General features: G+C 45.4%; 1 protein-coding gene and 1 long non-coding RNA gene across 51 annotated transcripts; both read left to right on the top strand.

Moving 5' to 3' along the window:
- Positions 1-3,246: 3,246 nt before the first annotated feature.
- LOC127376390 (adhesive plaque matrix protein-like) lies at positions 3,247-25,209 on the top strand. 50 transcript variants are annotated; one of them, XM_051423250.1, is made up of 13 exons: positions 3,247-3,342; positions 3,434-3,486; positions 3,637-3,815; positions 3,981-4,019; positions 4,287-4,385; positions 4,419-4,982; positions 10,149-10,739; positions 10,779-11,441; positions 16,606-17,169; positions 17,209-17,871; positions 22,914-23,972; positions 24,045-24,983; positions 25,123-25,209. In XM_051423250.1, the coding sequence occupies exons 1-12, from the start codon at positions 3,326-3,328 to the stop codon at positions 24,933-24,935; spliced, it is 5,382 nt and encodes a 1,793-aa protein (XP_051279210.1). In that variant the 5' UTR covers positions 3,247-3,325; the 3' UTR covers positions 24,936-24,983; positions 25,123-25,209. The 50 variants fall into 50 exon arrangements, with proteins under 50 accessions (XP_051279210.1, XP_051279195.1, XP_051279201.1 ...); XM_051423235.1 differs by having other exon boundaries at positions 3,637-4,385; positions 4,419-4,781; positions 4,815-4,853; positions 4,893-4,982; XM_051423241.1 differs by having other exon boundaries at positions 3,637-4,385; positions 10,779-11,000; positions 11,040-11,078; positions 11,397-11,441.
- LOC127376393 (uncharacterized) lies at positions 9,682-10,134 on the top strand. The gene is made up of 3 exons (XR_007887508.1): positions 9,682-9,780; positions 9,872-9,924; positions 10,075-10,134. It is a non-coding gene; the product is annotated as an uncharacterized LOC127376393 (long non-coding RNA).
- Positions 25,210-26,261: the final 1,052 nt, after the last annotated feature.

Raw genomic sequence — 26,261 nt, 5'->3', positions numbered from 1 at the left:
GCACGTCAGCCTGAGGTCACAGCTTGGTCCCAGACTGGATTATCTAACCCGGGTGGGACGACTGCCACTCATTACGCTTGTCACCTCATCCAATTTAGCTTTACTGATTAGAAAACGGCGCAGGCACTAACACACAGAAATTATGTAATAGTCTTGGTTATTCTACATATTCAGTTCAGCTCAATTAAAACTGTAGCACCATTTCATACAAAAGCAATCCACTGTGCTTTGCATGATAATAAACAATAGACTCGTGCACATGCAAATATTTTGCCTCATTGGGGGTTCTCGTTTTCCTGGGGCCAAATCATAAACCATTTCCAATATTTATTTATTTATTTATTTATTTATTTATTTATTTATTTATTCTTAAAACAAGAGTTGTCAAAACATGGGTGAATTAGTCTTCTTAATTGGTTCTTGTCAAAAGTTGTACATGTGATAGACAGGACAAGAAAAAACATTGCCCTGGTGCACAAACAAATGGGTTAAAATGTCTTATCTTGACTAAGAGTACACCTAATTTTGCCATTTTGATCTAACCCACACAAACCTCTCTCTCAGTACTGCTGATAGTCAGCAGTTTAACAGAACACTTTTTATAAAGCCATTACATTCCCAGTGGGAAAACTGTGTCATAGCTGCAGCAGTGAAGGGCATAGAGTTCACAGTATAACATATTATTGAACATTATTGAACACTGTCACAACTTTAATGAGGGTCATAAAACCAACAAATAAACTGAGATAAAAAAAACACTGCTTTTTCGATAGATTTAGATGAAAAGAGATAAGATATCAAAGTGCAAACAAGCTTGAGAGATATCTGATAGAGTTTGTATTCAAAAGGTATTTAATATTCACTCTATACATAATATATATTAAATACTATTTTCTCCAAGCAAATGAAAATAGGAATGTCAACCCCCTTGACTGATAAAAAAAAAAAAAAAATTGCTTTACATGCAACAAGATGTTTTTTGCTGATGATGATGATGTTTTAACTGGATAACTTTTTGAAGCATCTACTCTTCTACCCATCCACACTTTATCTTCACACAGGCTGCTGTTATATAGCTTTGTGCTTTCTTCAGGGAACGTGAGGCATCTCTGCTCCAGAGATATTATCACCATAATTACTCTGAACTGGTCTACATTGCAGCACATTGACTCTACTTCAATAATACAGACAAAATGTTTAAGGGATGTTTTAAAACTTTCCAAATATAGACTGAGTCGTTGTCCTTCTTTTTAAAATCACAGGTTAATATTATTTGAATCTCGTACAGCGATAGGACCTGTGCTGGGTCAGCCATGAATGAGTAGGATTCAGATACTTAAATTATCATTTTGTCCCTTGTATAGTCTGAGCTCCATCTGCTGGTTATTGAATGTTACTGCCTTTATCAAGGAGCACATTTTGAACCTCCATTCCAATATATTACTCCATGTGGTTGCATAACATTACTGCTGGAAAGCGTTCTAGATACACAAGGGAGGCCTACATTTTTGTCAACGGCCCAACACAAGAAAAAATACAAGGCAATTGAACCTTAACATGAGGTCATTACTAATGAGAAGAAAGGTGTAAATGACTCTGAATGGAATCTGTTTTATTCTCCTTTGAACAGATCTTGTTATTTGAGATCACACATTAGTGCTCGGAGACTACTCATTTATAACTCCAATAAATCCTTTTATCTTTATACTGTCCGTAGTGGTCTTCTTAGAATAACATAACTTGTGTCTGTGATTAAGGAAAATGTCTGAAGGACACCTTGTTTTGTATCCTTTTTATTTATGTCTATGTATTATTTATATGTAGACATAGCATCCTCCCTCTTTCTGCACTCATTCATGTCCCATTAATGCATGTTACTAACTTCACTTCTTCCCCGGAGTTCTTGTGCTTTCTCGTCTCGCAGGTTCTTATCGATCCTGGTGGAGCCTCCTGCCATGGTCCTGCTAGATTGCCATTGCCAATACTGTTGTTACTGTGCACCTGTCTGTCTCTCTCTGTCTCTGTGTCTCTCTCTCTCTCTCTCTCTCTCTCTCTCTCTCTCTCTCTCTCTCAACTGGTCGAGGCAGACGACCACCCACCTAGAGCCGAAGGATCTGTCCTAGGTTTCTGCCTTTTAACAGGCAGTTTTTCCTTGCCCCCGTCGCCAAGTACTTGCTCATGGTGGTACTGTTGGGTCTCTGTAAATAATGTTATAAGAGTTCGGTCTAGACCTGCTCTCAATTTGAAAAGTGTCCTGAGATAACTTCTGTTATGAATTGGCGCTATACAAATAAAATTGAATTGAATTGAAATTGAATAGCAGCAGTGAGACTAAATCAAAACAGTAAAGCTCCAGAGCGATAAATCACAAAAATGTGTGCCTGTCCTCAAACCAACAACACAAGTGACTACATTTGTACTTTTTATTAATTATTTTTATATTAACATTTTGTCACATGGTGTACTCTTAATTAATATATACAGCTGAGTGACAAAAGAAAAAAAGGTGGCAAAGCGTCTGCAAGTCTCTGACCATCCACTGAAAAGAATCCTCTGTTTGGTGTCTTGATGGCTGCATTGTTCAACTGGTTTGAGATCTGGTGACTGTGAAGGTTATCACATATCCTTCACATAATTTTCATGTTCATCAGAACATTAAGTGACCCTGTCATGCCTTGTTTGGAAGAGTTGCAAATTTCTTTACTCATTTATATAGGTTGTACCTGTATCTTTAGGGTATGAAATATTTTTTTTTCTACCACTAGATGGCACCATCTGATATAGAAATCAAGGTAGCCTTGAAACTGAGCAGCTGAAGCAAAGTAGATATAAAGACACATTATATTGGTTTAATTTAGTTTATCATGGAAATGTGTAGTGTGATTAACATAAAAATATATAATTGTAGCACTGAGTTTATTGTATGTACTTGAAGATCTGGGTCAAATATGGCTAGTAATTCACTTTCATGGTATTTAATGGTCTAAGTCATATGACACTATTGCAGTTATCATCCCAACAGTGGCTTTTGGCATAAATTATAAATTATATTAATGCACTTTAGTTCACTTCACAAATTAAAAGCTGACACAATTTCAATTAAAGCCTTTTTCTGAACCTGTGTTTTATTATGAGCCCAGTCCTGTTACTTCCACCTGTTTTCAATCAACCTTTTAGAAAGAGAGAGTTGTGATTGGCTGTCATAACAAATTAAAACAACTGCACTGGATGTTGTTGATCATTGCGCCACAGTGGAAGAAGGACAGACTTTCGGTTGTGCTGGGTCAGCCGAAGTCAGTTTGTGTTTGATCTCATCTCTTCAGCCATGGGACTTCTTCTGTGGTAACTTTCAAGTGTTTTCTGTATTCAATGTTGTGTTTAGAAATGATATAATTACAGTATAAACATGGCTTTTTTCCTCTTTTCTTTTTAGTGTGGCGCTATTATCGCTGCTGCTAATTGGAGAGCTTCAGGCAAGCGCTAAACGTAAGAAGACAGGTTACACTTAAACTAAATATGAAGTTTAAATCATGACTCTTAATCAATCCTAAACTAGAGGATTACTGCAATAAACTGTCATTGGCCTTGTGGGTGCAAAAGTAAAATGTATATCTTGGGTTGTTCATATTTTATTAGCTTCCTATTGGGGATTTGAGCCAGGCATTTTGGACATGAGCTATGAGCCCCAGGTTCCCATGCCTCAGCCCCAGGTTCCCATCTACCAGCCCATGCCTCAGCCTCAGCCCCAGGTTCCCATCTACCAGCCCAAGCCTCAGCCCCAGGTTCCCAGCTACCAGCCCAAGCCTCAGCCCCAGGTTCCCAGCTACCAGCCCAAGCCTCAGCCCCAGGTTCCCAGCTACCAGCCCAAGCCTCAGCCCCAGGTTCCCAGCTACCAGCCCAAGCCTCAGCCCCAGGTTCCCAGCTACCAGCCCAAGCCTCAGCCCCAGGTTCCCAGCTACCAGCCCAAGCCTCAGCCCCAGGTTCCCAGCTACCAGCCCATGCCTCAGCCTCAGCCCCAGGTTCCCAGCTACCAGCCCATGCCTCAGCCTCAGCCCCAGGTTCCCAGCTACCAGCCCATGCCTCAGCCTCAGCCCCAGGTTCCCAGCTACCAGCCCAAGCCTCAGCCCCAGGTTCCCAGCTACCAGCCCATGCCTCAGCCTCAGCCCCAGGTTCCCAGCTACCAGCCCATGCCTCAGCCTCAGCCCCAGGTTCCCAGCTACCAGCCCAAGCCTCAGCCCCAGGTTCCCGTCTACCAGTCCATGCCTCAGCCTCAGCCTCAGCCCCAGGTTCCCAGCTACCAGCCCAAGCCTCAGCCCCAGGTTCCCAGCTACCAGCCCAAGCCTCAGCCCCAGGTTCCCAGCTACCAGCCCAAGCCTCAGCCCCAGGTTCCCGTCTACCAGCCCAAGCCTCAGCCCCAGGTTCCCGTCTACCAGCCCATGCCTCAGCCCCAGGTTCCCGTCTACCAGCCCATGCCCAAGCCTCAGCCCCAGGTTCCCGTCTACCAGCCCATGCCCAAGCCTCAGCCCCAGGTTCCCGTCTACCAGCCCATGCCAAAGCCTCAGCCCCGGCCCCAGGTTCCCAGCTACCAGCCCAAGCCTCAGCCTCAGCCTCGGCCCCAGGTTCCCAGCTACCAGCCCAAGCCTCAGCCTCAGCCTCGGCCCCAGGTTCCCAGCTACCAGCCCAAGCCTCAGCCTCAGCCTCGGCCCCAGGTTCCCAGCTACCAGCCCATGCCTCAGCCTCGGCCCCAGGTTCCCAGCTACCAGCCCATGCCTCAGCCCCAGGTTCCCAGCTACCAGCCCATGCCTCAGCCCCAGGTTACCGTCTACCAGTCCATGCCCAAGCCTCAGCCCCAGGTTCCCGTCTACCAGCCCATGCCCAAGCCTCAGCCCCAGGTTCCCGTCTACCAGCCCATGCCTCAGCCTCAGCCTCGGCCCCAGGTTCCCGTCTACCAGCCCATGCCTCAGCCTCAGCCTCGGCCCCAGGTTCCCGTCTACCAGCCCAAGCCTCAGCCTCAGCCTCGGCCCCAGGTTCCCAGCTACCAGCCCAAGCCTCGGCCTCGGCCCCAGGTTCCCAGCTACCAGCCCATGCCTCAGCCCCAGGTTCCCAGCTACCCGCCCAGGCCTCGGCCTCAGCCCCGGCCTCAGCCTCCCAGCTACCGGCCCAAGCCTCGGCCCCGGCCTCAGCCTCCCAGCTACCGGCCCAAGCCTCAGCCTCGGCCCCAGGTTCCCAGCTACCAGCCCAAGCCTCAGCCTCGGCCTCGGCCCCAGGTTCCCAGCTACCGGCCCAAGCCCCAGGTTCCCAGCTACCGGCCCCAGGTTCCCAGCTACTGGCATCACTACCAGCCCAAGCAGCGGCCCCAGCATCCCCGCTACCGGCGTCGCTACCAGCCCAAGCTATAACGAGATTTTGCTGTGATCTCATCTTGAGCATGAGGCAATCATTGAAAAGTAAGTGTACTGCCAAGACAATTTCTCATTATGGATGGAGTGACTACCTAAATGTTCAGCTTTTTCATTCTGTTTGCCTCTGCAAATCCAAGTTAAACTTTCTAATGACCACTGACTTTTTTCCTTTTTTGTTTTATAGATATCTGGGTGGTGTTTCCACTAATGGGCCTTGTTTCTAAGCTTGTACCATGTCAGCCTTTTGAGAAATAAAATGCATTTTGTACTATTTTGGTGTGGAATCTTTATATTCAAGGTTCAGAAGTTTTGCATGGTCAGATTTGTGGTTGGTTTATTGGAGTATGGGACAGAAAATGTAACAATTATGTTAACCTTAAAGCACATGTATTAAATCTAATCCAGACTTAAGATAACTTCAGTTTATTAGGCTTGTTGAAGATGACATCCCTGTGCAGAATCTATGGCTGCACAATGCATGCCAGTTAGATTTTTGATGTCAACTTGCTCTGATCACCACCAGATCTTATCCACTTTCCAGCTGAGGCTTTGTTCATTGAGTGTTGGGATCTCCTAAATATGACCCCTGGATGATGTGCCGTTACAAATGGTAAGTCCTGGGCTTTCATCGCTTTGCTTGCCCACACGGGTGAAACTCCAGGACCACCACAAAGCAACAGAGTAAACCAGCTTTCTCTGACCTGCAATCGGAATGACGGAACCACAACTTTTTTTTGTTTTCCCTCAGCAAGTGGGTGCAGCACACAAGTTCGGTAACATACCGGACATGGGTAGTTTCACATAATTTAACAGTATTCACGGCTAAGCATAGGATTGCTTAATGTTTTGTTACGGTACATGTAGGTCAAAATGACTTCAGGTTATATTGTCATCTGGCTATGGTTAATGTTTGGTTACTTCTGTAACTGTCTTTGAGACAACATTGTGGTGGTGTTAACTATTATGCTTCACACAGACACCTTTGCATGCTAACAAACTCTCATTGCACTAGAGTGGATGATACAAACCCCTTCTATGCAGAACTCCTATTAAGTCATTTTGGTTGTAGTTATTAAATTACTAATCAGAACTTCAGATTTATTTTATTTGTATTGAGACTGAATCAGTTATTGGCTATTTTCCTTAACCCTTAGATGCATAAGTGGGTCTAAAATGACCCGGTGAGGTTGTTTTCTTTCAATATCTTTAATGAAAAGTTATCGTTTCATATTCCAGGTATTCCTCAAAAAACATGTTATTGATATAATGCCATTTAAATTTTTAACTTACCTTTTATACATTTTTCGAAATTGTAGTTTTTGTATTACTACCCCAAGCTTCCATAAGTGGGTCAAAAATGACCCGCATTCATTTCTTATGGGATTTCATGGGAATCTGTGATTCTTATCAACTGTGACTGTCAGGAATATGTATTTTCTGGACCACACAGACTATATCACCCCTGTGTCACCCCTTAAGAAGATTATTTTACACAGCAAGATTTGATACATGTAAGTATTGTCTTCTTTTTTACCTCAGAAATGTGTGTGCGTGTCATTCATGACTACTGTGTCAACAAGTTAGCCTACTTTAAAGTTAGCTCACACTAGTTGGCTAACTAAGCTAGCTAACATTACTGTATGCACTGTATGGGTGTGTGTGTCAATCATGTTTACTGTGTGAAAGAGTGTGTGTTTCTTATCATCATCAGATTTGTCTATTTTATTGTTTGCAAAACTAGCTAGCTAACCAAGCTAACTAACATTACTGTATGTTACGTGTCTGTGTGTGTGCATGTGTGTGTGCATTTATTTATATAGCTAATTATTGATCAATAGGTTTGCTTGTCATTCAAAACCTTTCTTTTTATGTTTTCTCATCCAAGGTGTCATGGCTGCTAGCTATACAGTTGAAATGGTCCTACAGATGCTGGATGAAGAGGCAGTTATGGGATTTGACTAGAACCTGAAATACACACACACAGACACAGAAACACACACACACACACACACACACACACACACACACACAAAATGGATATTGACATTGTTCTTATTGCTGTTGTGTAATTTTGTGATGTTGACAGTTTTCAAATTTTTTTCAAAATTTTTTCAAAATGTTAAAAAAGTGAAAAATAAAAATATTTCATACGTGTAATCATTCTTGTGTGGACCAAAATATAATACAAAGTATAATACAAATGATTATTCTTAACTAAAATGACAAAAATGGCATTAAAACCCATTGATTCTAATACGGGTCATTTTTGACGCACTTATGGAAGAGTGTAGGGTCCAGTCACTCATGCATCTAAGGGTTAAGGGTAGTTGCCTGAGGAACTTTAATATTAAAGTTGTCTTTGATGGCCAAAATTAATTGCAACCAACTGTGCCGTGCCCCTTTAATCTGCTGGTTATTGAATGTTACTGCATTTATCAAGGAGCATATTTTGAACCTCCATTCCAATATATTACTCCATGTGGTTGCATAACATTACTGCTGGAAAGCGTTCTAGATACACAAGGGAGGCCTACATTTTTGTCAACGGCCCAACAAGAAAAAAATACAAGGCAATTGAACCTTAACATGAGGTCATTACTAATGAGAAGAAAGGTGTAAATGACTCTGAATGGAATCTGTTTTATTCTCCTTTGAACAGATCTTGTTATTTGAGATCACACATCAGTGCTCGGAGACTACTCATTTATAACTCCAATAAATCCTTTTATCTTTATACTGTCCGTAGTGGTCTTCTTAGAGTAACATAACTTGTGTCTGTGATTAAGGAAAATGTCTGAAGGACACCTTGTTTTGTATCCTTTTTATTTATGTCTGTGTATTATTTATATGTAGACATAGCATCCTCCCTCTTTCTGCACTCATTCATGTCCCATTAATGCATGTTACTAACTTCACTTCTTCCCCCGGAGTTCTTGTGCTTTCTCGTCTCGCAGGTTCTTATCGATCCTGGTGGAGCCTCCTGCCATGGTCCTGCTAGATTGCCATTGCCAATACTGTTGTTACTGTGCACCTGTCTGTCTCTCTCTGTCTCTGTGTCTCTCTCTCTCTCTCTCTCTCTCTCTCTCTCTCTCTCTCTCTCTCTCCTCCAACTGGTCGAGGCAGACGACCACCCACCTAGAGCCGAAGGATCTGTCCTAGGTTTCTGCCTTTTAACAGGCAGTTTTTCCCTTGCCCCCGTCGCCAAGTACTTGCTCATGGTGGTACTGTTGGGTCTCTGTAAATAATGTTATAAGAGTTCGGTCTAGACCTGCTCTCAATTTGAAAAGTGTCCTGAGATAACTTCTGTTATGAATTGGCGCTATACAAATAAAATTGAATTGAATTGAAATTGAATAGCAGCAGTGAGACTAAATCAAAACAGTAAAGCTCCAGAGCGATAAATCACAAAAATGTGTGCCTGTCCTCAAACCAACAACACAAGTGACTACATTTGTACTTTTTATTAATTATTTTTATATTAACATTTTGTCACATGGTGTACTGTTAATTAATATATACAGCTGAGTGACAAAAGAAAAAAAGGTGGCAAAGCGTCTGCAAGTCTCTGACCATCCACTGAAAAGAATCCTCTGTTTGGTGTCTTGATGGCTGCATTGTTCAACTGGTTTGAGATCTGGTGACTGTGAAGGTTATCACATATCCTTCACATAATTTTCATGTTCATCAGAACATTAAGTGACCCTGTCATGCCTTGTTTGGAAGAGTTGCAAATTTCTTTACTCATTTATATAGGTTGTACCTGTATCTTTAGGGTATGAAATATTTTTTTTCTACCACTAGATGGCACCACCTGATATAGAAATCAAGGTAGCCTTGAAACTGAGCAGCTGAAGCAAAGTAGATATAAAGACACATTATATTGGTTTAATTTAGTTTATCATGGAAATGTGTAGTGTGATTAACATAAAAATATATAATTGTAGCACTGAGTTTATTGTATGTACTTGAAGATCTGGGTCAAATATGGCTAGTAATTCACTTTCATGGTATTTAATGGTCTAAGTCATATGACACTATTGCAGTTATCATCCCAACAGTGGCTTTTGGCATAAATTATAAATTATATTAATGCACTTTAGTTCACTTCACAAATTAAAAGCTGACACAATTTCAATTAAAGCCTTTTTCTGAACCTGTGTTTTATTATGAGCCCAGTCCTGTTACTTCCACCTGTTTTCAATCAACCTTTTAGAAAGAGAGAGTTGTGATTGGCTGTCATAACAAATTAAAACAACTGCACTGGATGTTGTTGACCATTGCGCCACAGTGGAAGAAGGACAGACTTTCGGTTGTGCTGGGTCAGCCGAAGTCAGTTTGTGTTTGATCTCATCTCTTCAGCCATGGGACTTCTTCTGTGGTAACTTTCAAGTGTTTTCTGTGTTCAATGTTGTGTTTAGAAATGATATAATTACAGTATAAACATGGCTTTTTTCCTCTTTTCTTTTTAGTGTGGCGCTATTATCGCTGCTGCTAATTGGAGAGCTTCAGGCAAGCGCTAAACGTAAGAAGACAGGTTACACTTAAACTAAATATGAAGTTTAAATCATGACTCTTAATCAATCCTAAACTAGAGGATTACTGCAATAAACTGTCATTGGCCTTGTGGGTGCAAAAGTAAAATGTATATCTTGGGTTGTTCATATTTTATTAGCTTCCTATTGGGGATTTGAGCCAGGCATTTCGGACATGAGCTATGAGCCCCAGGTTCCCAGGCCTCAGCCCCAGGTTCCCATCTACCAGCCCATGCCTCAGCCTCAGCCCCAGGTTCCCATCTACCAGCCCAAGCCTCAGCCCCAGGTTCCCATCTACCAGCCCAAGCCTCAGCCCCAGGTTCCCAGCTACCAGCCCAAGCCTCAGCCCCAGGTTCCCAGCTACCAGCCCAAGCCTCAGCCCCAGGTTCCCAGCTACCAGCCCAAGCCTCAGCCCCAGGTTCCCAGCTACCAGCCCAAGCCTCAGCCCCAGGTTCCCAGCTACCAGCCCAAGCCTCAGCCCCAGGTTCCCAGCTACCAGCCCAAGCCTCAGCCCCAGGTTCCCAGCTACCAGCCCATGCCTCAGCCTCAGCCCCAGGTTCCCAGCTACCAGCCCATGCCTCAGCCCCAGGTTCCCAGCTACCAGCCCATGCCTCAGCCTCAGCCCCAGGTTCCCAGCTACCAGCCCATGCCTCAGCCTCAGCCCCAGGTTCCCAGCTACCAGCCCATGCCTCAGCCCCAGGTTCCCAGCTACCAGCCCATGCCTCAGCCTCAGCCCCAGGTTCCCAGCTACCAGCCCAAGCCTCAGCCCCAGGTTCCCAGCTACCAGCCCAAGCCTCAGCCCCAGGTTCCCAGCTACCAGCCCATGCTTCAGCCTCAGCCCCAGGTTCCCAGCTACCAGCCCATGCCTCAGCCTCAGCCCCAGGTTCCCAGCTACCAGCCCATGCCTCAGCCTCAGCCCCAGGTTCCCAGCTACCAGCCCAAGCCTCAGCCCCAGGTTCCCGTCTACCAGTCCATGCCTCAGCCTCAGCCTCGGCCCCAGGTTCCCATCTACCAGCCCATGCCTCAGCCCCAGGTTCCCAGCTACCAGCCCATGCCTCAGCCCCAGGTTCCCGTCTACCAGTCCATGCCCAAGCCTCAGCCCCAGGTTCCCGTCTACCAGCCCATGCCCAAGCCTCAGCCCCAGGTTCCCATCTACCAGCCCATGCCTCAGCCTCAGCCTCGGCCCCAGGTTCCCAGCTACCAGCCCAAGCCTCAGCCTCAGCCTCAGCCTCGGCCCCAGGTTCCCAGCTACCAGCCCAAGCCTCAGCCTCGGCCCCAGGTTCCCAGCTACCAGCCCATGCCTCAGCCCCAGGTTCCCAGCTACCAGCCCATGCCTCAGCCCCAGGTTCCCAGCTACCAGCCCATGCCTCAGCCCCAGGTTACCGTCTACCAGTCCATGCCCAAGCCTCAGCCCCAGGTTCCCGTCTACCAGCCCATGCCTCAGCCTCAGCCTCGGCCCCAGGTTCCCGTCTACCAGCCCATGCCTCAGCCTCAGCCTCGGCCCCAGGTTCCCAGCTACCAGCCCATGCCTCAGCCCCCCCAGGTTCCCAGCTACCCGCCCAGGCCTCGGCCTCAGCCCCGGCCTCAGCCTCCCAGCTACCGGCCCCGGCCTCAGCCTCCCAGCTACCGGCCCCGGCCTCAGCCTCCCAGCTACCGGCCCCGGCCTCAGCCTCCCAGCTACCGGCCCCGGCCTCAGCCTCCCAGCTACCGGCCCCGGCCTCAGCCTCCCAGCTACCGGCCCAAGCCTCAGCCTCGGCCCCAGGTTCCCAGCTACCGGCCCAAGCCTCAGCCTCGGCCTCGGCCCCAGGTTCCCAGCTACCGGCCCAAGCCCCAGGTTCCCAGCTACCGGCCCCAGGTTCCCAGCTACTGGCATCACTACCAGCCCAAGCAGCGGCCCCAGCATCCCCGCTACCGGCGTCGCTACCAGCCCAAGCTATAACGAGATTTTGCTGTGATCTCATCTTGAGCATGAGGCAATCATTGAAAAGTAAGTGTACTGCCAAGACAATTTCTCATTATGGATGGAGTGACTACCTAAATGTTCAGCTTTTTCATTCTGTTTGCCTCTGCAAATCCAAGTTAAACTTTCTAATGACCACTGACTTTTTTCCTTTTTTGTTTTATAGATATCTGGGTGGTGTTTCCACTAATGGGCCTTGTTTCTAAGCTTGTACCATGTCAGCCTTTTGAGAAATAAAATGCATTTTGTACTATTTTGGTGTGGAATCTTTATATTCAAGGTTCAGAAGTTTTGCATGGTCAGATTTGTGGTTGGTTTATTGGAGTATGGGACAGAAAATGTAACAATTATGTTAACCTTAAAGCACATGTATTAAATCTAATCCAGACTTAAGATAACTTCAGTTTATTAGGCTTGTTGAAGATGACATCCCTGTGCAGAATCTATGGCTGCACAATGCATGCCAGTTAGATTTTTGATGTCAACTTGCTCTGATCACCACCAGATCTTATCCACTTTCCAGCTGAGGCTTTGTTCATTGAGTGTTGGGATCTCCTAAATATGACCCCTGGATGATGTGCCGTTACAAATGGTAAGTCCTGGGCTTTCATCGCTTTGCTTGCCCACACGGGTGAAACTCCAGGACCACCACAAAGCAACAGAGTAAACCAGCTTTCTCTGACCTGCAATCGGAATGACGGAACCACAACTTTTTTTTGTTTTCCCTCAGCAAGTGGGTGCAGCACACAAGTTCGGTAACATACCGGACATGGGTAGTTTCACATAATTTAACAGTATTCACGGCTAAGCATAGGATTGCTTAATGTTTTGTTACGGTACATGTAGGTCAAAATGACTTCAGGTTATATTGTCATCTGGCTATGGTTAATGTTTGGTTACTGCTGTAACTGTCTTTGAGACAACATTGTGGTGGTGTTAACTATTATGCTTCACACAGACACCTTTGCATGCTAACAAACTCTCATTGCACTAGAGTGGATGATACAAACCCCTTCTATGCAGAACTCCTATTAAGTCATTTTGGTTGTAGTTATTAAATTACTAATCAGAACTTCAGATTTATTTTATTTGTATTGAGACTGAATCAGTTATTGGCTATTTTCCTTAACCCTTAGATGCATAAGTGGGTCTAAAATGACCCGGTGAGGTTGTTTTCTTTCAATATCTTTAATGAAAAGTTATCGTTTCATATTCCAGGTATTCCTCAAAAAACATGTTATTGATATAATGCCATTTAAATTTTTAACTTACCTTTTATACATTTTTCGAAATTGTAGTTTTTGTATTACTACCCCAAGCTTCCATAAGTGGGTCAAAAATGACCCGCATTCATTTCTTATGGGATTTCATGGGAATCTGTGATTCTTATCAACTGACTGTCAGGAATATGTATTTTCTGGACCACACAGACTATATCACCCCTGTGTCACCCCTTAAGAAGATTATTTTACACAGCAAGATTTGATACATGTAAGTATTGTCTTCTTTTTTACCTCAGAAATGTGTGTGCGTGTCATTCATGACTACTGTGTCAACAAGTTAGCCTACTTTAAAGTTAGCTCACACTAGTTGGCTAACTAAGCTAGCTAACATTACTGTATGCACTGTATGGGTGTGTGTGTCAATCATGTTTACTGTGTGAAAGAGTGTGTGTTTCTTATCATCATCAGATTTGTCTATTTTATTGTTTGCAAAACTAGCTAGCTAACCAAGCTAACTAACATTACTGTATGTTACGTGTCTGTGTGTGTGCATGTGTGTGTGCATTTATTTATATAGCTAATTATTGATCAATAGGTTTGCTTGTCATTCAAAACCTTTCTTTTTATGTTTTCTCATCCAAGGTGTCATGGCTGCTAGCTATACAGTTGAAATGGTCCTACAGATGCTGGATGAAGAGGCAGTTATGGGATTTGACTAGAACCTGAAATACACACACACAGACACAGAAACACACACACACACACACACACACACACAAAATGGATATTGACATTGTTCTTATTGCTGTTGTGTAATTTTGTGATGTTGACAGTTTTCAAATTTTTTTCAAAATTTTTTCAAAATGTTAAAAAAGTGAAAAATAAAAATATTTCATACGTGTAATCATTCTTGTGTGGACCAAAATATAATACAAAGTATAATACAAATGATTATTCTTAACTAAAATGACAAAAATGGCATTAAAACCCATTGATTCTAATACGGGTCATTTTTGACGCACTTATGGAAGAGTGTAGGGTCCAGTCACTCATGCATCTAAGGGTTAAGGGTAGTTGCCTGAGGAACTTTAATATTAAAGTTGTCTTTGATGGCCAAAATTAATTGCAACCAACTGTGCCGTGCCCCTTTAATCTGCTGGTTATTGAATGTTACTGCATTTATCAAGGAGCATATTTTGAACCTCCATTCCAATATATTACTCCATGTGGTTGCATAACATTACTGCTGGAAAGCGTTCTAGATACACAAGGGAGGCCTACATTTTTGTCAACGGCCCAACAAGAAAAAAATACAAGGCAATTGAACCTTAACATGAGGTCATTACTAATGAGAAGAAAGGTGTAAATGACTCTGAATGGAATCTGTTTTATTCTCCTTTGAACAGATCTTGTTATTTGAGATCACACATCAGTGCTCGGAGACTACTCATTTATAACTCCAATAAATCCTTTTATCTTTATACTGTCCGTAGTGGTCTTCTTAGAGTAACATAACTTGTGTCTGTGATTAAGGAAAATGTCTGAAGGACACCTTGTTTTGTATCCTTTTTATTTATGTCTGTGTATTATTTATATGTAGACATAGCATCCTCCCTCTTTCTGCACTCATTCATGTCCCATTAATGCATGTTACTAACTTCACTTCTTCCCCGGAGTTCTTGTGCTTTCTCGTCTCGCAGGTTCTTATCGATCCTGGTGGAGCCTCCTGCCATGGTCCTGCTAGATTGCCATTGCCAATACTGTTGTTACTGTGCACCTGTCTGTCTCTCTCTGTCTCTGTGTCTCTCTCTCTCTCTCTCTCTCTCTCTCTCTCTCTCTCTCTCTCTCTCTCAACTGGTCGAGGCAGACGACCACCCACCTAGAGCCGAAGGATCTGTCCTAGGTTTCTGCCTTTTAACAGGCAGTTTTTCCTTGCCCCCGTCGCCAAGTACTTGCTCATGGTGGTACTGTTGGGTCTCTGTAAATAATGTTATAAGAGTTCGGTCTAGACCTGCTCTCAATTTGAAAAGTGTCCTGAGATAACTTCTGTTATGAATTGGCGCTATACAAATAAAATTGAATTGAATTGAAATTGAATAGCAGCAGTGAGACTAAATCAAAACAGTAAAGCTCCAGAGCGATAAATCACAAAAATGTGTGCCTGTCCTCAAACCAACAACACAAGTGACTACATTTGTACTTTTTATTAATTATTTTTATATTAACATTTTGTCACATGGTGTACTGTTAATTAATATATACAGCTGAGTGACAAAAGAAAAAAAGGTGGCAAAGCGTCTGCAAGTCTCTGACCATCCACTGAAAAGAATCCTCTGTTTGGTGTCTTGATGGCTGCATTGTTCAACTGGTTTGAGATCTGGTGACTGTGAAGGTTATCACATATCCTTCACATAATTTTCATGTTCATCAGAACATTAAGTGACCCTGTCATGCCTTGTTTGGAAGAGTTGCAAATTTCTTTACTCATTTATATAGGTTGTACCTGTATCTTTAGGGTATGAAATATTTTTTTCTACCACTAGATGGCACCACCTGATATAGAAATCAAGGTAGCCTTGAAACTGAGCAGCTGAAGCAAAGTAGATATAAAGACACATTATATTGGTTTAATTTAGTTTATCATGGAAATGTGTAGTGTGATTAACATAAAAATATATAATTGTAGCACTGAGTTTATTGTATGTACTTGAAGATCTGGGTCAAATATGGCTAGTAATTCACTTTCATGGTATTTAATGGTCTAAGTCATATGACACTATTGCAGTTATCATCCCAACAGTGGCTTTTGGCATAAATTATAAATTATATTAATGCACTTTAGTTCACTTCACAAATTAAAAGCTGACACAATTTCAATTAAAGCCTTTTTCTGAACCTGTGTTTTATTATGAGCCCAGTCCTGTTACTTCCACCTGTTTTCAATCAACCTTTTAGAAAGAGAGAGTTGTGATTGGCTGTCATAACAAATTAAAACAACTGCACTGGATGTTGTTGACCATTGCGCCACAGTGGAAGAAGGACAGACTTTCGGTTGTGCTGGGTCAGCCGAAGTCAGTTTGTGTTTGATCTCATCTCTTCAGCCATGGGACTTCTTCTGTGGTAACTTTCAAGTGTTTTCTGTGTTCAATGTTGTGTTTAGAAATGATATAATTACAGTATAAACATGGCTTTTTTCCTCTTTTCTTTTTAGTGTGGCGCTATTATCGCTGCTGCTAATTGGAGAGCTTCAGGCAAGCGCTAAACGTAAGAAGACAGGTTACACTTAAACTAAATATGAAGTTTAAATCATGACTCTTAATCAATCCTAAACTAGAGGATTACTGCAATAAACTGTCATTGGCCTTGTGGGTGCAAAAGTAAAATGTATATCTTGGGTTGTTCATATTTTATTAGCTTCCTATTGGGGATTTGAGCCAGGCATTTCGGACATGAGCTATGAGCCCCAGGTTCCCATGCCTCAGCCCCAGGTTCCCATCTACCAGCCCATGCCTCAGCCTCAGCCCCAGGTTCCCATCTACCAGCCCAAGCCTCAGCCCCAGGTTCCCATCTACCAGCCCAAGCCTCAGCCCCAGGTTCCCAGCTACCAGCCCAAGCCTCAGCCCCAGGTTCCCAGCTACCAGCCCAAGCCTCAGCCCCAGGTTCCCAGCTACCAGCCCAAGCCTCAGCCCCAGGTTCCCAGCTACCAGCCCAAGCCTCAGCCCCAGGTTCCCAGCTACCAGCCCAAGCCTCAGCCCCAGGTTCCCAGCTACCAGCCCATGCCTCAGCCTCAGCCCCAGGTTCCCAGCTACCAGCCCATGCCTCAGCCTCAGCCCCAGGTTCCCAGCTACCAGCCCATGCCTCAGCCTCAGCCCCAGGTTCCCAGCTACCAGCCCATGCCTCAGCCTCAGCCCCAGGTTCCCAGCTACCAGCCCATGCCTCAGCCCCAGGTTCCCAGCTACCAGCCCATGCCTCAGCCTCAGCCCCAGGTTCCCAGCTACCAGCCCAAGCCTCAGCCCCAGGTTCCCAGCTACCAGCCCAAGCCTCAGCCCCAGGTTCCCAGCTACCAGCCCATGCTTCAGCCTCAGCCCCAGGTTCCCAGCTACCAGCCCATGCCTCAGCCTCAGCCCCAGGTTCCCAGCTACCAGCCCATGCCTCAGCCTCAGCCCCAGGTTCCCAGCTACCAGCCCAAGCCTCAGCCCCAGGTTCCCGTCTACCAGTCCATGCCTCAGCCTCAGCCTCGGCCCCAGGTTCCCATCTACCAGCCCATGCCTCAGCCCCAGGTTCCCAGCTACCAGCCCATGCCTCAGCCCCAGGTTCCCGTCTACCAGTCCATGCCCAAGCCTCAGCCCCAGGTTCCCGTCTACCAGCCCATGCCCAAGCCTCAGCCCCAGGTTCCCATCTACCAGCCCATGCCTCAGCCTCAGCCTCGGCCCCAGGTTCCCAGCTACCAGCCCAAGCCTCAGCCTCAGCCTCAGCCTCGGCCCCAGGTTCCCAGCTACCAGCCCAAGCCTCAGCCTCGGCCCCAGGTTCCCAGCTACCAGCCCATGCCTCAGCCCCAGGTTCCCAGCTACCAGCCCATGCCTCAGCCCCAGGTTCCCAGCTACCAGCCCATGCCTCAGCCCCAGGTTCCCGTCTACCAGTCCATGCCCAAGCCTCAGCCCCAGGTTCCCGTCTACCAGCCCATGCCTCAGCCTCAGCCTCGGCCCCAGGTTCCCGTCTACCAGCCCATGCCTCAGCCTCAGCCTCGGCCCCAGGTTCCCAGCTACCAGCCCATGCCTCAGCCCCAGGTTCCCAGCTACCCGCCCAGGCCTCGGCCTCAGCCCCGGCCTCAGCCTCCCAGCTACCGGCCCCGGCCTCAGCCTCCCAGCTACCGGCCCAAGCCTCAGCCTCGGCCCCAGGTTCCCAGCTACCGGCCCAAGCCTCAGCCTCGGCCTCGGCCCCAGGTTCCCAGCTACCGGCCCAAGCCCCAGGTTCCCAGCTACCGGCCCCAGGTTCCCAGCTACTGGCATCACTACCAGCCCAAGCAGCGGCCCCAGCATCCCCGCTACCGGCGTCGCTACCAGCCCAAGCTATAACGAGATTTTGCTGTGATCTCATCTTGAGCATGAGGCAATCATTGAAAAGTAAGTGTACTGCCAAGACAATTTCTCATTATGGATGGAGTGACTACCTAAATGTTCAGCTTTTTCATTCTGTTTGCCTCTGCAAATCCAAGTTAAACTTTCTAATGACCACTGACTTTTTTCCTTTTTTGTTTTATAGATATCTGGGTGGTGTTTCCACTAATGGGCCTTGTTTCTAAGCTTGTACCATGTCAGCCTTTTGAGAAATAAAATGCATTTTGTACTATTTTGGTGTGGAATCTTTATATTCAAGGTTCAGAAGTTTTGCATGGTCAGATTTGTGGTTGGTTTATTGGAGTATGGGACAGAAAATGTAACAATTATGTTAACCTTAAAGCACATGTATTAAATCTAATCCAGACTTAAGATAACTTCAGTTTATTAGGCTTGTTGAAGATGACATCCCTGTGCAGAATCTATGGCTGCACAATGCATGCCAGTTAGATTTTTGATGTCAACTTGCTCTGATCACCACCAGATCTTATCCACTTTCCAGCTGAGGCTTTGTTCATTGAGTGTTGGGATCTCCTAAATATGACCCCTGGATGATGTGCCGTTACAAATGGTAAGTCCTGGGCTTTCATCGCTTTGCTTGCCCACACGGGTGAAACTCCAGGACCACCACAAAGCAACAGAGTAAACCAGCTTTCTCTGACCTGCAATCGGAATGACGGAACCACAACTTTTTTTTGTTTTCCCTCAGCAAGTGGGTGCAGCACACAAGTTCGGTAACATACCGGACATGGGTAGTTTCACATAATTTAACAGTATTCACGGCTAAGCATAGGATTGCTTAATGTTTTGTTACGGTACATGTAGGTCAAAATGACTTCAGGTTATATTGTCATCTGGCTATGGTTAATGTTTGGTTACTTCTGTAACTGTCTTTGAGACAACATTGTGGTGGTGTTAACTATTATGCTTCACACAGACACCTTTGCATGCTAACAAACTCTCATTGCACTAGAGTGGATGATACAAACCCCTTCTATGCAGAACTCCTATTAAGTCATTTTGGTTGTAGTTATTAAATTACTAATCAGAACTTCAGATTTATTTTATTTGTATTGAGACTGAATCAGTTATTGGCTATTTTCCTTAACCCTTAGATGCATAAGTGGGTCTAAAATGACCCGGTGAGGTTGTTTTCTTTCAATATCTTTAATGAAAAGTTATCGTTTCATATTCCAGGTATTCCTCAAAAAACATGTTATTGATATAATGCCATTTAAATTTTTAACTTACCTTTTATACATTTTTCGAAATTGTAGTTTTTGTATTACTACCCCAAGCTTCCATAAGTGGGTCAAAAATGACCCGCATTCATTTCTTATGGGATTTCATGGGAATCTGTGATTCTTATCAACTGTGACTGTCAGGAATATGTATTTTCTGGACCACACAGACTATATCACCCCTGTGTCACCCCTTAAGAAGATTATTTTACACAGCAAGATTTGATACATGTAAGTATTGTCTTCTTTTTTACCTCAGAAATGTGTGTGCGTGTCATTCATGACTACTGTGTCAACAAGTTAGCCTACTTTAAAGTTAGCTCACACTAGTTGGCTAACTAAGCTAGCTAACATTACTGTATGCACTGTATGGGTGTGTGTGTCAATCATGTTTACTGTGTGAAAGAGTGTGTGTTTCTTATCATCATCAGATTTGTCTATTTTATTGTTTGCAAAACTAGCTAGCTAACCAAGCTAACTAACATTACTGTATGTTACGTGTCTGTGTGTGTGCATGTGTGTGTGCATTTATTTATATAGCTAATTATTGATCAATAGGTTTGCTTGTCATTCAAAACCTTTCTTTTTATGTTTTCTCATCCAAGGTGTCATGGCTGCTAGCTATACAGTTGAAATGGTCCTACAGATGCTGGATGAAGAGGCAGTTATGGGATTTGACTAGAACCTGAAATACACACACACAGACACAGAAACACACACACACACACACAAAATGGATATTGACATTGTTCTTATTGCTGTTGTGTAATTTTGTGATGTTGACAGTTTTCAAATTTTTTTCAAAATTTTTTCAAAATGTTAAAAAAGTGAAAAATAAAAATATTTCATACGTGTAATCATTCTTGTGTGGACCAAAATATAATACAAAGTATAATACAAATGATTATTCTTAACTAAAATGACAAAAATGGCATTAAAACCCATTGATTCTAATACGGGTCATTTTTGACGCACTTATGGAAGAGTGTAGGGTCCAGTCACTCATGCATCTAAGGGTTAAGGGTAGTTGCCTGAGGAACTTTAATATTAAAGTTGTCTTTGATGGCCAAAATTAATTGCAACCAACTGTGCCGTGCCCCTTTAATCTGCTGGTTATTGAATGTTACTGCATTTATCAAGGAGCATATTTTGAACCTCCATTCCAATATATTACTCCATGTGGTTGCATAACATTACTGCTGGAAAGCGTTCTAGATACACAAGGGAGGCCTACATTTTTGTCAACGGCCCAACAAGAAAAAATACAAGGCAATTGAACCTTAACATGAGGTCATTACTAATGAGAAGAAAGGTGTAAATGACTCTGAATGGAATCTGTTTTATTCTCCTTTGAACAGATCTTGTTATTTGAGATCACACATCAGTGCTCGGAGACTACTCATTTATAACTCCAATAAATCCTTTTATCTTTATACTGTCCGTAGTGGTCTTCTTAGAGTAACATAACTTGTGTCTGTGATTAAGGAAAATGTCTGAAGGACACCTTGTTTTGTATCCTTTTTATTTATGTCTGTGTATTATTTATATGTAGACATAGCATCCTCCCTCTTTCTGCACTCATTCATGTCCCATTAATGCATGTTACTAACTTCACTTCTTCCCCGGAGTTCTTGTGCTTTCTCGTCTCGCAGGTTCTTTCGATCCTGGTGGAGCCTCCTGCCATGGTCCTGCTAGATTGCCATTGCCAATACTGTTGTTACTGTGCACCTGTCTGTCTCTCTCTGTCTCTGTGTCTCTCTCTCTCTCTCTCTCTCTCTCTCTCTCTCTCTCTCTCTCTCTCCAACTGGTCGAGGCAGACGACCACCCACCTAGAGCCGAAGGATCTGTCCTAGGTTTCTGCCTTTTAACAGGCAGTTTTTCCTTGCCCCCGTCGCCAAGTACTTGCTCATGGTGGTACTGTTGGGTCTCTGTAAATAATGTTATAAGAGTTCGGTCTAGACCTGCTCTCAATTTGAAAAGTGTCCTGAGATAACTTCTGTTATGAATTGGCGCTATACAAATAAAATTGAATTGAATTGAAATTGAATAGCAGCAGTGAGACTAAATCAAAACAGTAAAGCTCCAGAGCGATAAATCACAAAAATGTGTGCCTGTCCTCAAACCAACAACACAAGTGACTACATTTGTACTTTTTATTAATTATTTTTATATTAACATTTTGTCACATGGTGTACTGTTAATTAATATATACAGCTGAGTGACAAAAGAAAAAAAAGGTGGCAAAGCGTCTGCAAGTCTCTGACCATCCACTGAAAAGAATCCTCTGTTTGGTGTCTTGATGGCTGCATTGTTCAACTGGTTTGAGATCTGGTGACTGTGAAGGTTATCACATATCCTTCACATAATTTTCATGTTCATCAGAACATTAAGTGACCCTGTCATGCCTTGTTTGGAAGAGTTGCAAATTTCTTTACTCATTTATATAGGTTGTACCTGTATCTTTAGGGTATGAAATATTTTTTTCTACCACTAGATGGCACCACCTGATATAGAAATCAAGGTAGCCTTGAAACTGAGCAGCTGAAGCAAAGTAGATATAAAGACACATTATATTGGTTTAATTTAGTTTATCATGGAAATGTGTAGTGTGATTAACATAAAAATATATAATTGTAGCACTGAGTTTATTGTATGTACTTGAAGATCTGGGTCAAATATGGCTAGTAATTCACTTTCATGGTATTTAATGGTCTAAGTCATATGACACTATTGCAGTTATCATCCCAACAGTGGCTTTTGGCATAAATTATAAATTATATTAATGCACTTTAGTTCACTTCACAAATTAAAAGCTGACACAATTTCAATTAAAGCCTTTTTCTGAACCTGTGTTTTATTATGAGCCCAGTCCTGTTACTTCCACCTGTTTTCAATCAACCTTTTAGAAAGAGAGAGTTGTGATTGGCTGTCATAACAAATTAAAACAACTGCACTGGATGTTGTTGACCATTGCGCCACAGTGGAAGAAGGACAGACTTTCGGTTGTGCTGGGTCAGCCGAAGTCAGTTTGTGTTTGATCTCATCTCTTCAGCCATGGGACTTCTTCTGTGGTAACTTTCAAGTGTTTTCTGTGTTCAATGTTGTGTTTAGAAATGATATAATTACAGTATAAACATGGCTTTTTTCCCCTTTTCTTTTAGTGTGGCGCTATTATCGCTGCTGTTAATTGGAGAGCTTCAGGCAAGCGCTAAACGTAAGAAGACAGGTTACACTTAAACTAAATATGAAGTTTAAATGATGACTTTTAATCAATCCTAAACTAGAGGATTACTGCAATAAACTGTCATTGGCCTTGTGGGTGCAAAAGTAAAATGTATATCTTGGGTTGTTCATATTTTATTAGCTTCCTATTGGGGATTTGAGCCAGGCATTTCGGACATGAGCTATGAGCCCCAGGTTCCCATGCCTCAGCCCCAGGTTCCCATCTACCAGCCCATGCCTCAGCCTCAGCCCCAGGTTCCCATCTACCAGCCCAAGCCTCAGCCCCAGGTTCCCATCTACCAGCCCAAGCCTCAGCCCCAGGTTCCCATCTACCAGCCCAAGCCTCAGCCCCAGGTTCCCATCTACCAGCCCAAGCCTCAGCCCCAGGTTCCCAGCTACCAGCCCAAGCCTCAGCCCCAGGTTCCCAGCTACCAGCCCAAGCCTCAGCCCCAGGTTCCCAGCTACCAGCCCAAGCCTCAGCCCCAGGTTCCCAGCTACCAGCCCATGCCTCAGCCTCAGCCCCAGGTTCCCAGCTACCAGCCCATGCCTCAGCCTCAGCCCCAGGTTCCCAGCTACCAGCCCAAGCCTCAGCCCCAGGTTCCCAGCTACCAGCCCAAGCCTCAGCCCCAGGTTCCCAGCTACCAGCCCATGCCTCAGCCTCAGCCCCAGGTTCCCAGCTACCAGCCCATGCCTCAGCCTCAGCCCCAGGTTCCCAGCTACCAGCCCATGCCTCAGCCTCAGCCCCAGGTTCCCAGCTACCAGCCCAAGCCTCAGCCCCAGGTTCCCGTCTACCAGCCCATGCCTCAGCCTCAGCCCCAGGTTCCCAGCTACCAGCCCAAGCCTCAGCCCCAGGTTCCCGTCTACCAGCCCATGCCTCAGCCTCAGCCTCGGCCCCAGGTTCCCATCTACCAGCCCATGCCTCAGCCTCAGCCCCAGGTTCCCAGCTACCAGCCCAAGCCTCAGCCCCAGGTTCCCAGCTACCAGCCCAAGCCTCAGCCCCAGGTTCCCAGCTACCAGCCCATGCCTCAGCCCCAGGTTCCCAGCTACCAGCCCATGCCTCAGCCCCAGGTTCCCAGCTACCAGCCCATGCCTCAGCCTCAGCCCCAGGTTCCCAGCTACCAGCCCATGCCTCAGCCTCAGCCCCAGGTTCCCGTCTACCAGCCCATGCCCAAGCCTCAGCCCCAGGTTCCCGTCTACCAGCCCATGCCTCAGCCTCAGCCTCGGCCCCAGGTTCCCAGCTACCAGCCCAAGCCTCAGCCTCAGCCTCAGCCCCAGGTTCCCAACTACCAGCCCAAGCCTCAGCCCCAGGTTCCCGTCTACCAGCCCATGCCTCAGCCTCAGCCCCAGGTTCCCAGCTACCAGCCCAAGCCTCAGCCCCAGGTTCCCGTCTACCAGCCCATGCCTCAGCCTCAGCCTCGGCCCCAGGTTCCCATCTACCAGCCCATGCCTCAGCCTCAGCCCCAGGTTCCCAGCTACCAGCCCAAGCCTCAGCCCCAGGTTCCCAGCTACCAGCCCATGCCTCAGCCCCAGGTTCCCAGCTACCAGCCCATGCCTCAGCCCCAGGTTCCCAGCTACCAGCCCATGCCTCAGCCCCAGGTTCCCAGCTACCAGCCCAAGCCTCAGCCTCAGCCCCAGGTTCCCGTCTACCAGCCCATGCCCAAGCCTCAGCCCCAGGTTCCCGTCTACCAGCCCATGCCCAAGCCTCAGCCCCAGGTTCCCGTCTACCAGCCCATGCCTCAGCCTCAGCCTCGGCCCCAGGTTCCCAGCTACCAGCCCAAGCCTCAGCCTCAGCCTCGGCCCCAGGTTCCCAGCTACCAGCCCAAGCCTCAGCCTCGGCCCCAGGTTCCCAGCTACCAGCCCATGCCTCAGCCCCAGGTTCCCAGCTACCCGCCCAGGCCTCGGCCTCAGCCTCGGCCCCAGCCTCGGCCCCGGCCTCAGCCTCCCAGCTACCGGCCCAAGCCTCGGCCCCGGCCTCAGCCTCCCAGCTACCGGCCCAAGCCTCGGCCTCGGCCCCAGGTTCCCAGCTACCAGCCCAAGCCTCAGCCTCGGCCTCGGCCCCAGGTTCCCAGCTACCGGCCCAAGCCTCAGCCTCGGCCTCGGCCCCAGGTTCCCAGCTACCGGCCCAAGCCCCAGGTTCCCAGCTACCGGCCCCAGGTTCCCAGCTACTGGCATCACTACCAGCCCAAGCAGCGGCCCCAGCATCCCCGCTACCGGCGTCGCTACCAGCCCAAGCTATAACGAGATTTTGCTGTGATCTCATCTTGAGCATGAGGCAATCATTGAAAAGTAAGTGTACTGCCAAGACAATTTCTCATTATGGATGGAGTGACTACCTAAATGTTCAGCTTTTTCATTCTGTTTGCCTCTGCAAATCCAAGTTAAACTTTCTAATGACCACTGACTTTTTTCCTTTTTTGTTTTATAGATATCTGGGTGGTGTTTCCACTAATGGGCCTTGTTTCTAAGCTTGTACCATGTCAGCCTTTTGAGAAATAAAATGCATTTTGTACTATTTTGGTGTGGAATCTTTATATTCAAGGTTCAGAAGTTTTGCATGGTCAGATTTGTGGTTGGTTTATTGGAGTATGGGACAGAAAATGTAACAATTATGTTAACCTTAAAGCACATGTATTAAATCTAATCCAGACTTAAGATAACTTCAGTTTATTAGGCTTGTTGAAGATGACATCCCTGTGCAGAATCTATGGCTGCACAATGCATGCCAGTTAGATTTTTGATGTCAACTTGCTCTGATCACCACCAGATCTTATCCACTTTCCAGCTGAGGCTTTGTTCATTGAGTGTTGGGATCTCCTAAATATGACCCCTGGATGATGTGCCGTTACAAATGGTAAGTCCTGGGCTTTCATCGCTTTGCTTGCCCACACGGGTGAAACTCCAGGACCACCACAAAGCAACAGAGTAAACCAGCTTTCTCTGACCTGCAATCGGAATGACGGAACCACAACTTTTTTTGTTTTCCCTCAGCAAGTGGGTGCAGCACACAAGTTCGGTAACATACCGGACATGGGTAGTTTCACATAATTTAACAGTATTCACGGCTAAGCATAGGATTGCTTAATGTTTTGTTACGGTACATGTAGGTCAAAATGACTTCAGGTTATATTGTCATCTGGCTATGGTTAATGTTTGGTTACTTCTGTAACTGTCTTTGAGACAACATTGTGGTGGTGTTAACTATTATGCTTCACACAGACACCTTTGCATGCTAACAAACTCATTGCACTAGAGTGGATGATACAAACCCCTTCTATGCAGAACTCCTATTAAGTCATTTTGGTTGTAGTTATTAAATTACTAATCAGAACTTCAGATTTATTTTATTTGTATTGAGACTGAATCAGTTATTGGCTATTTTCCTTAAGGGTAGTTGCCTGAGGAACTTTAATATTAAAGTTGTCTTTGATGGCCAAAATTAATTGCAACCAACTGTGCCGTGCCCCTTTAAACAATTACTGCACCAATAAATGGTGCCGTTGTCTGTTTACCATAGCACCTACAGAAGTAAGTATGTTATAGGTTTAAATGTTTGTGTGGTGTTTT

Source organism: Dicentrarchus labrax, unplaced genomic scaffold, assembly GCF_905237075.1.
Source record: "Dicentrarchus labrax unplaced genomic scaffold, dlabrax2021, whole genome shotgun sequence".
Classification (NCBI taxonomy): Eukaryota; Metazoa; Chordata; class Actinopteri; family Moronidae; genus Dicentrarchus; species Dicentrarchus labrax.
Note: the sequence above shows the minus strand (reverse complement) of the source record. Positions and strands in the feature narration are given on the sequence as shown.

Excerpts from the sequence above, each read along its gene's own strand:
- LOC127376390 (XM_051423217.1), top strand. Across the intron at positions 4,386-4,418 it reads AGCCCAAGCCTCAGCCCCAG|GTTCCCGTCTACCAGCCCAT; the intron begins GTTCCCGTCTAC and ends CCTCAGCCCCAG. Across the intron at positions 11,442-16,605 it reads AGCCTCAGCCTCGGCCCCAG|GTTCCCATCTACCAGCCCAT; the intron begins GTTCCCAGCTAC and ends CCTCAGCCCCAG.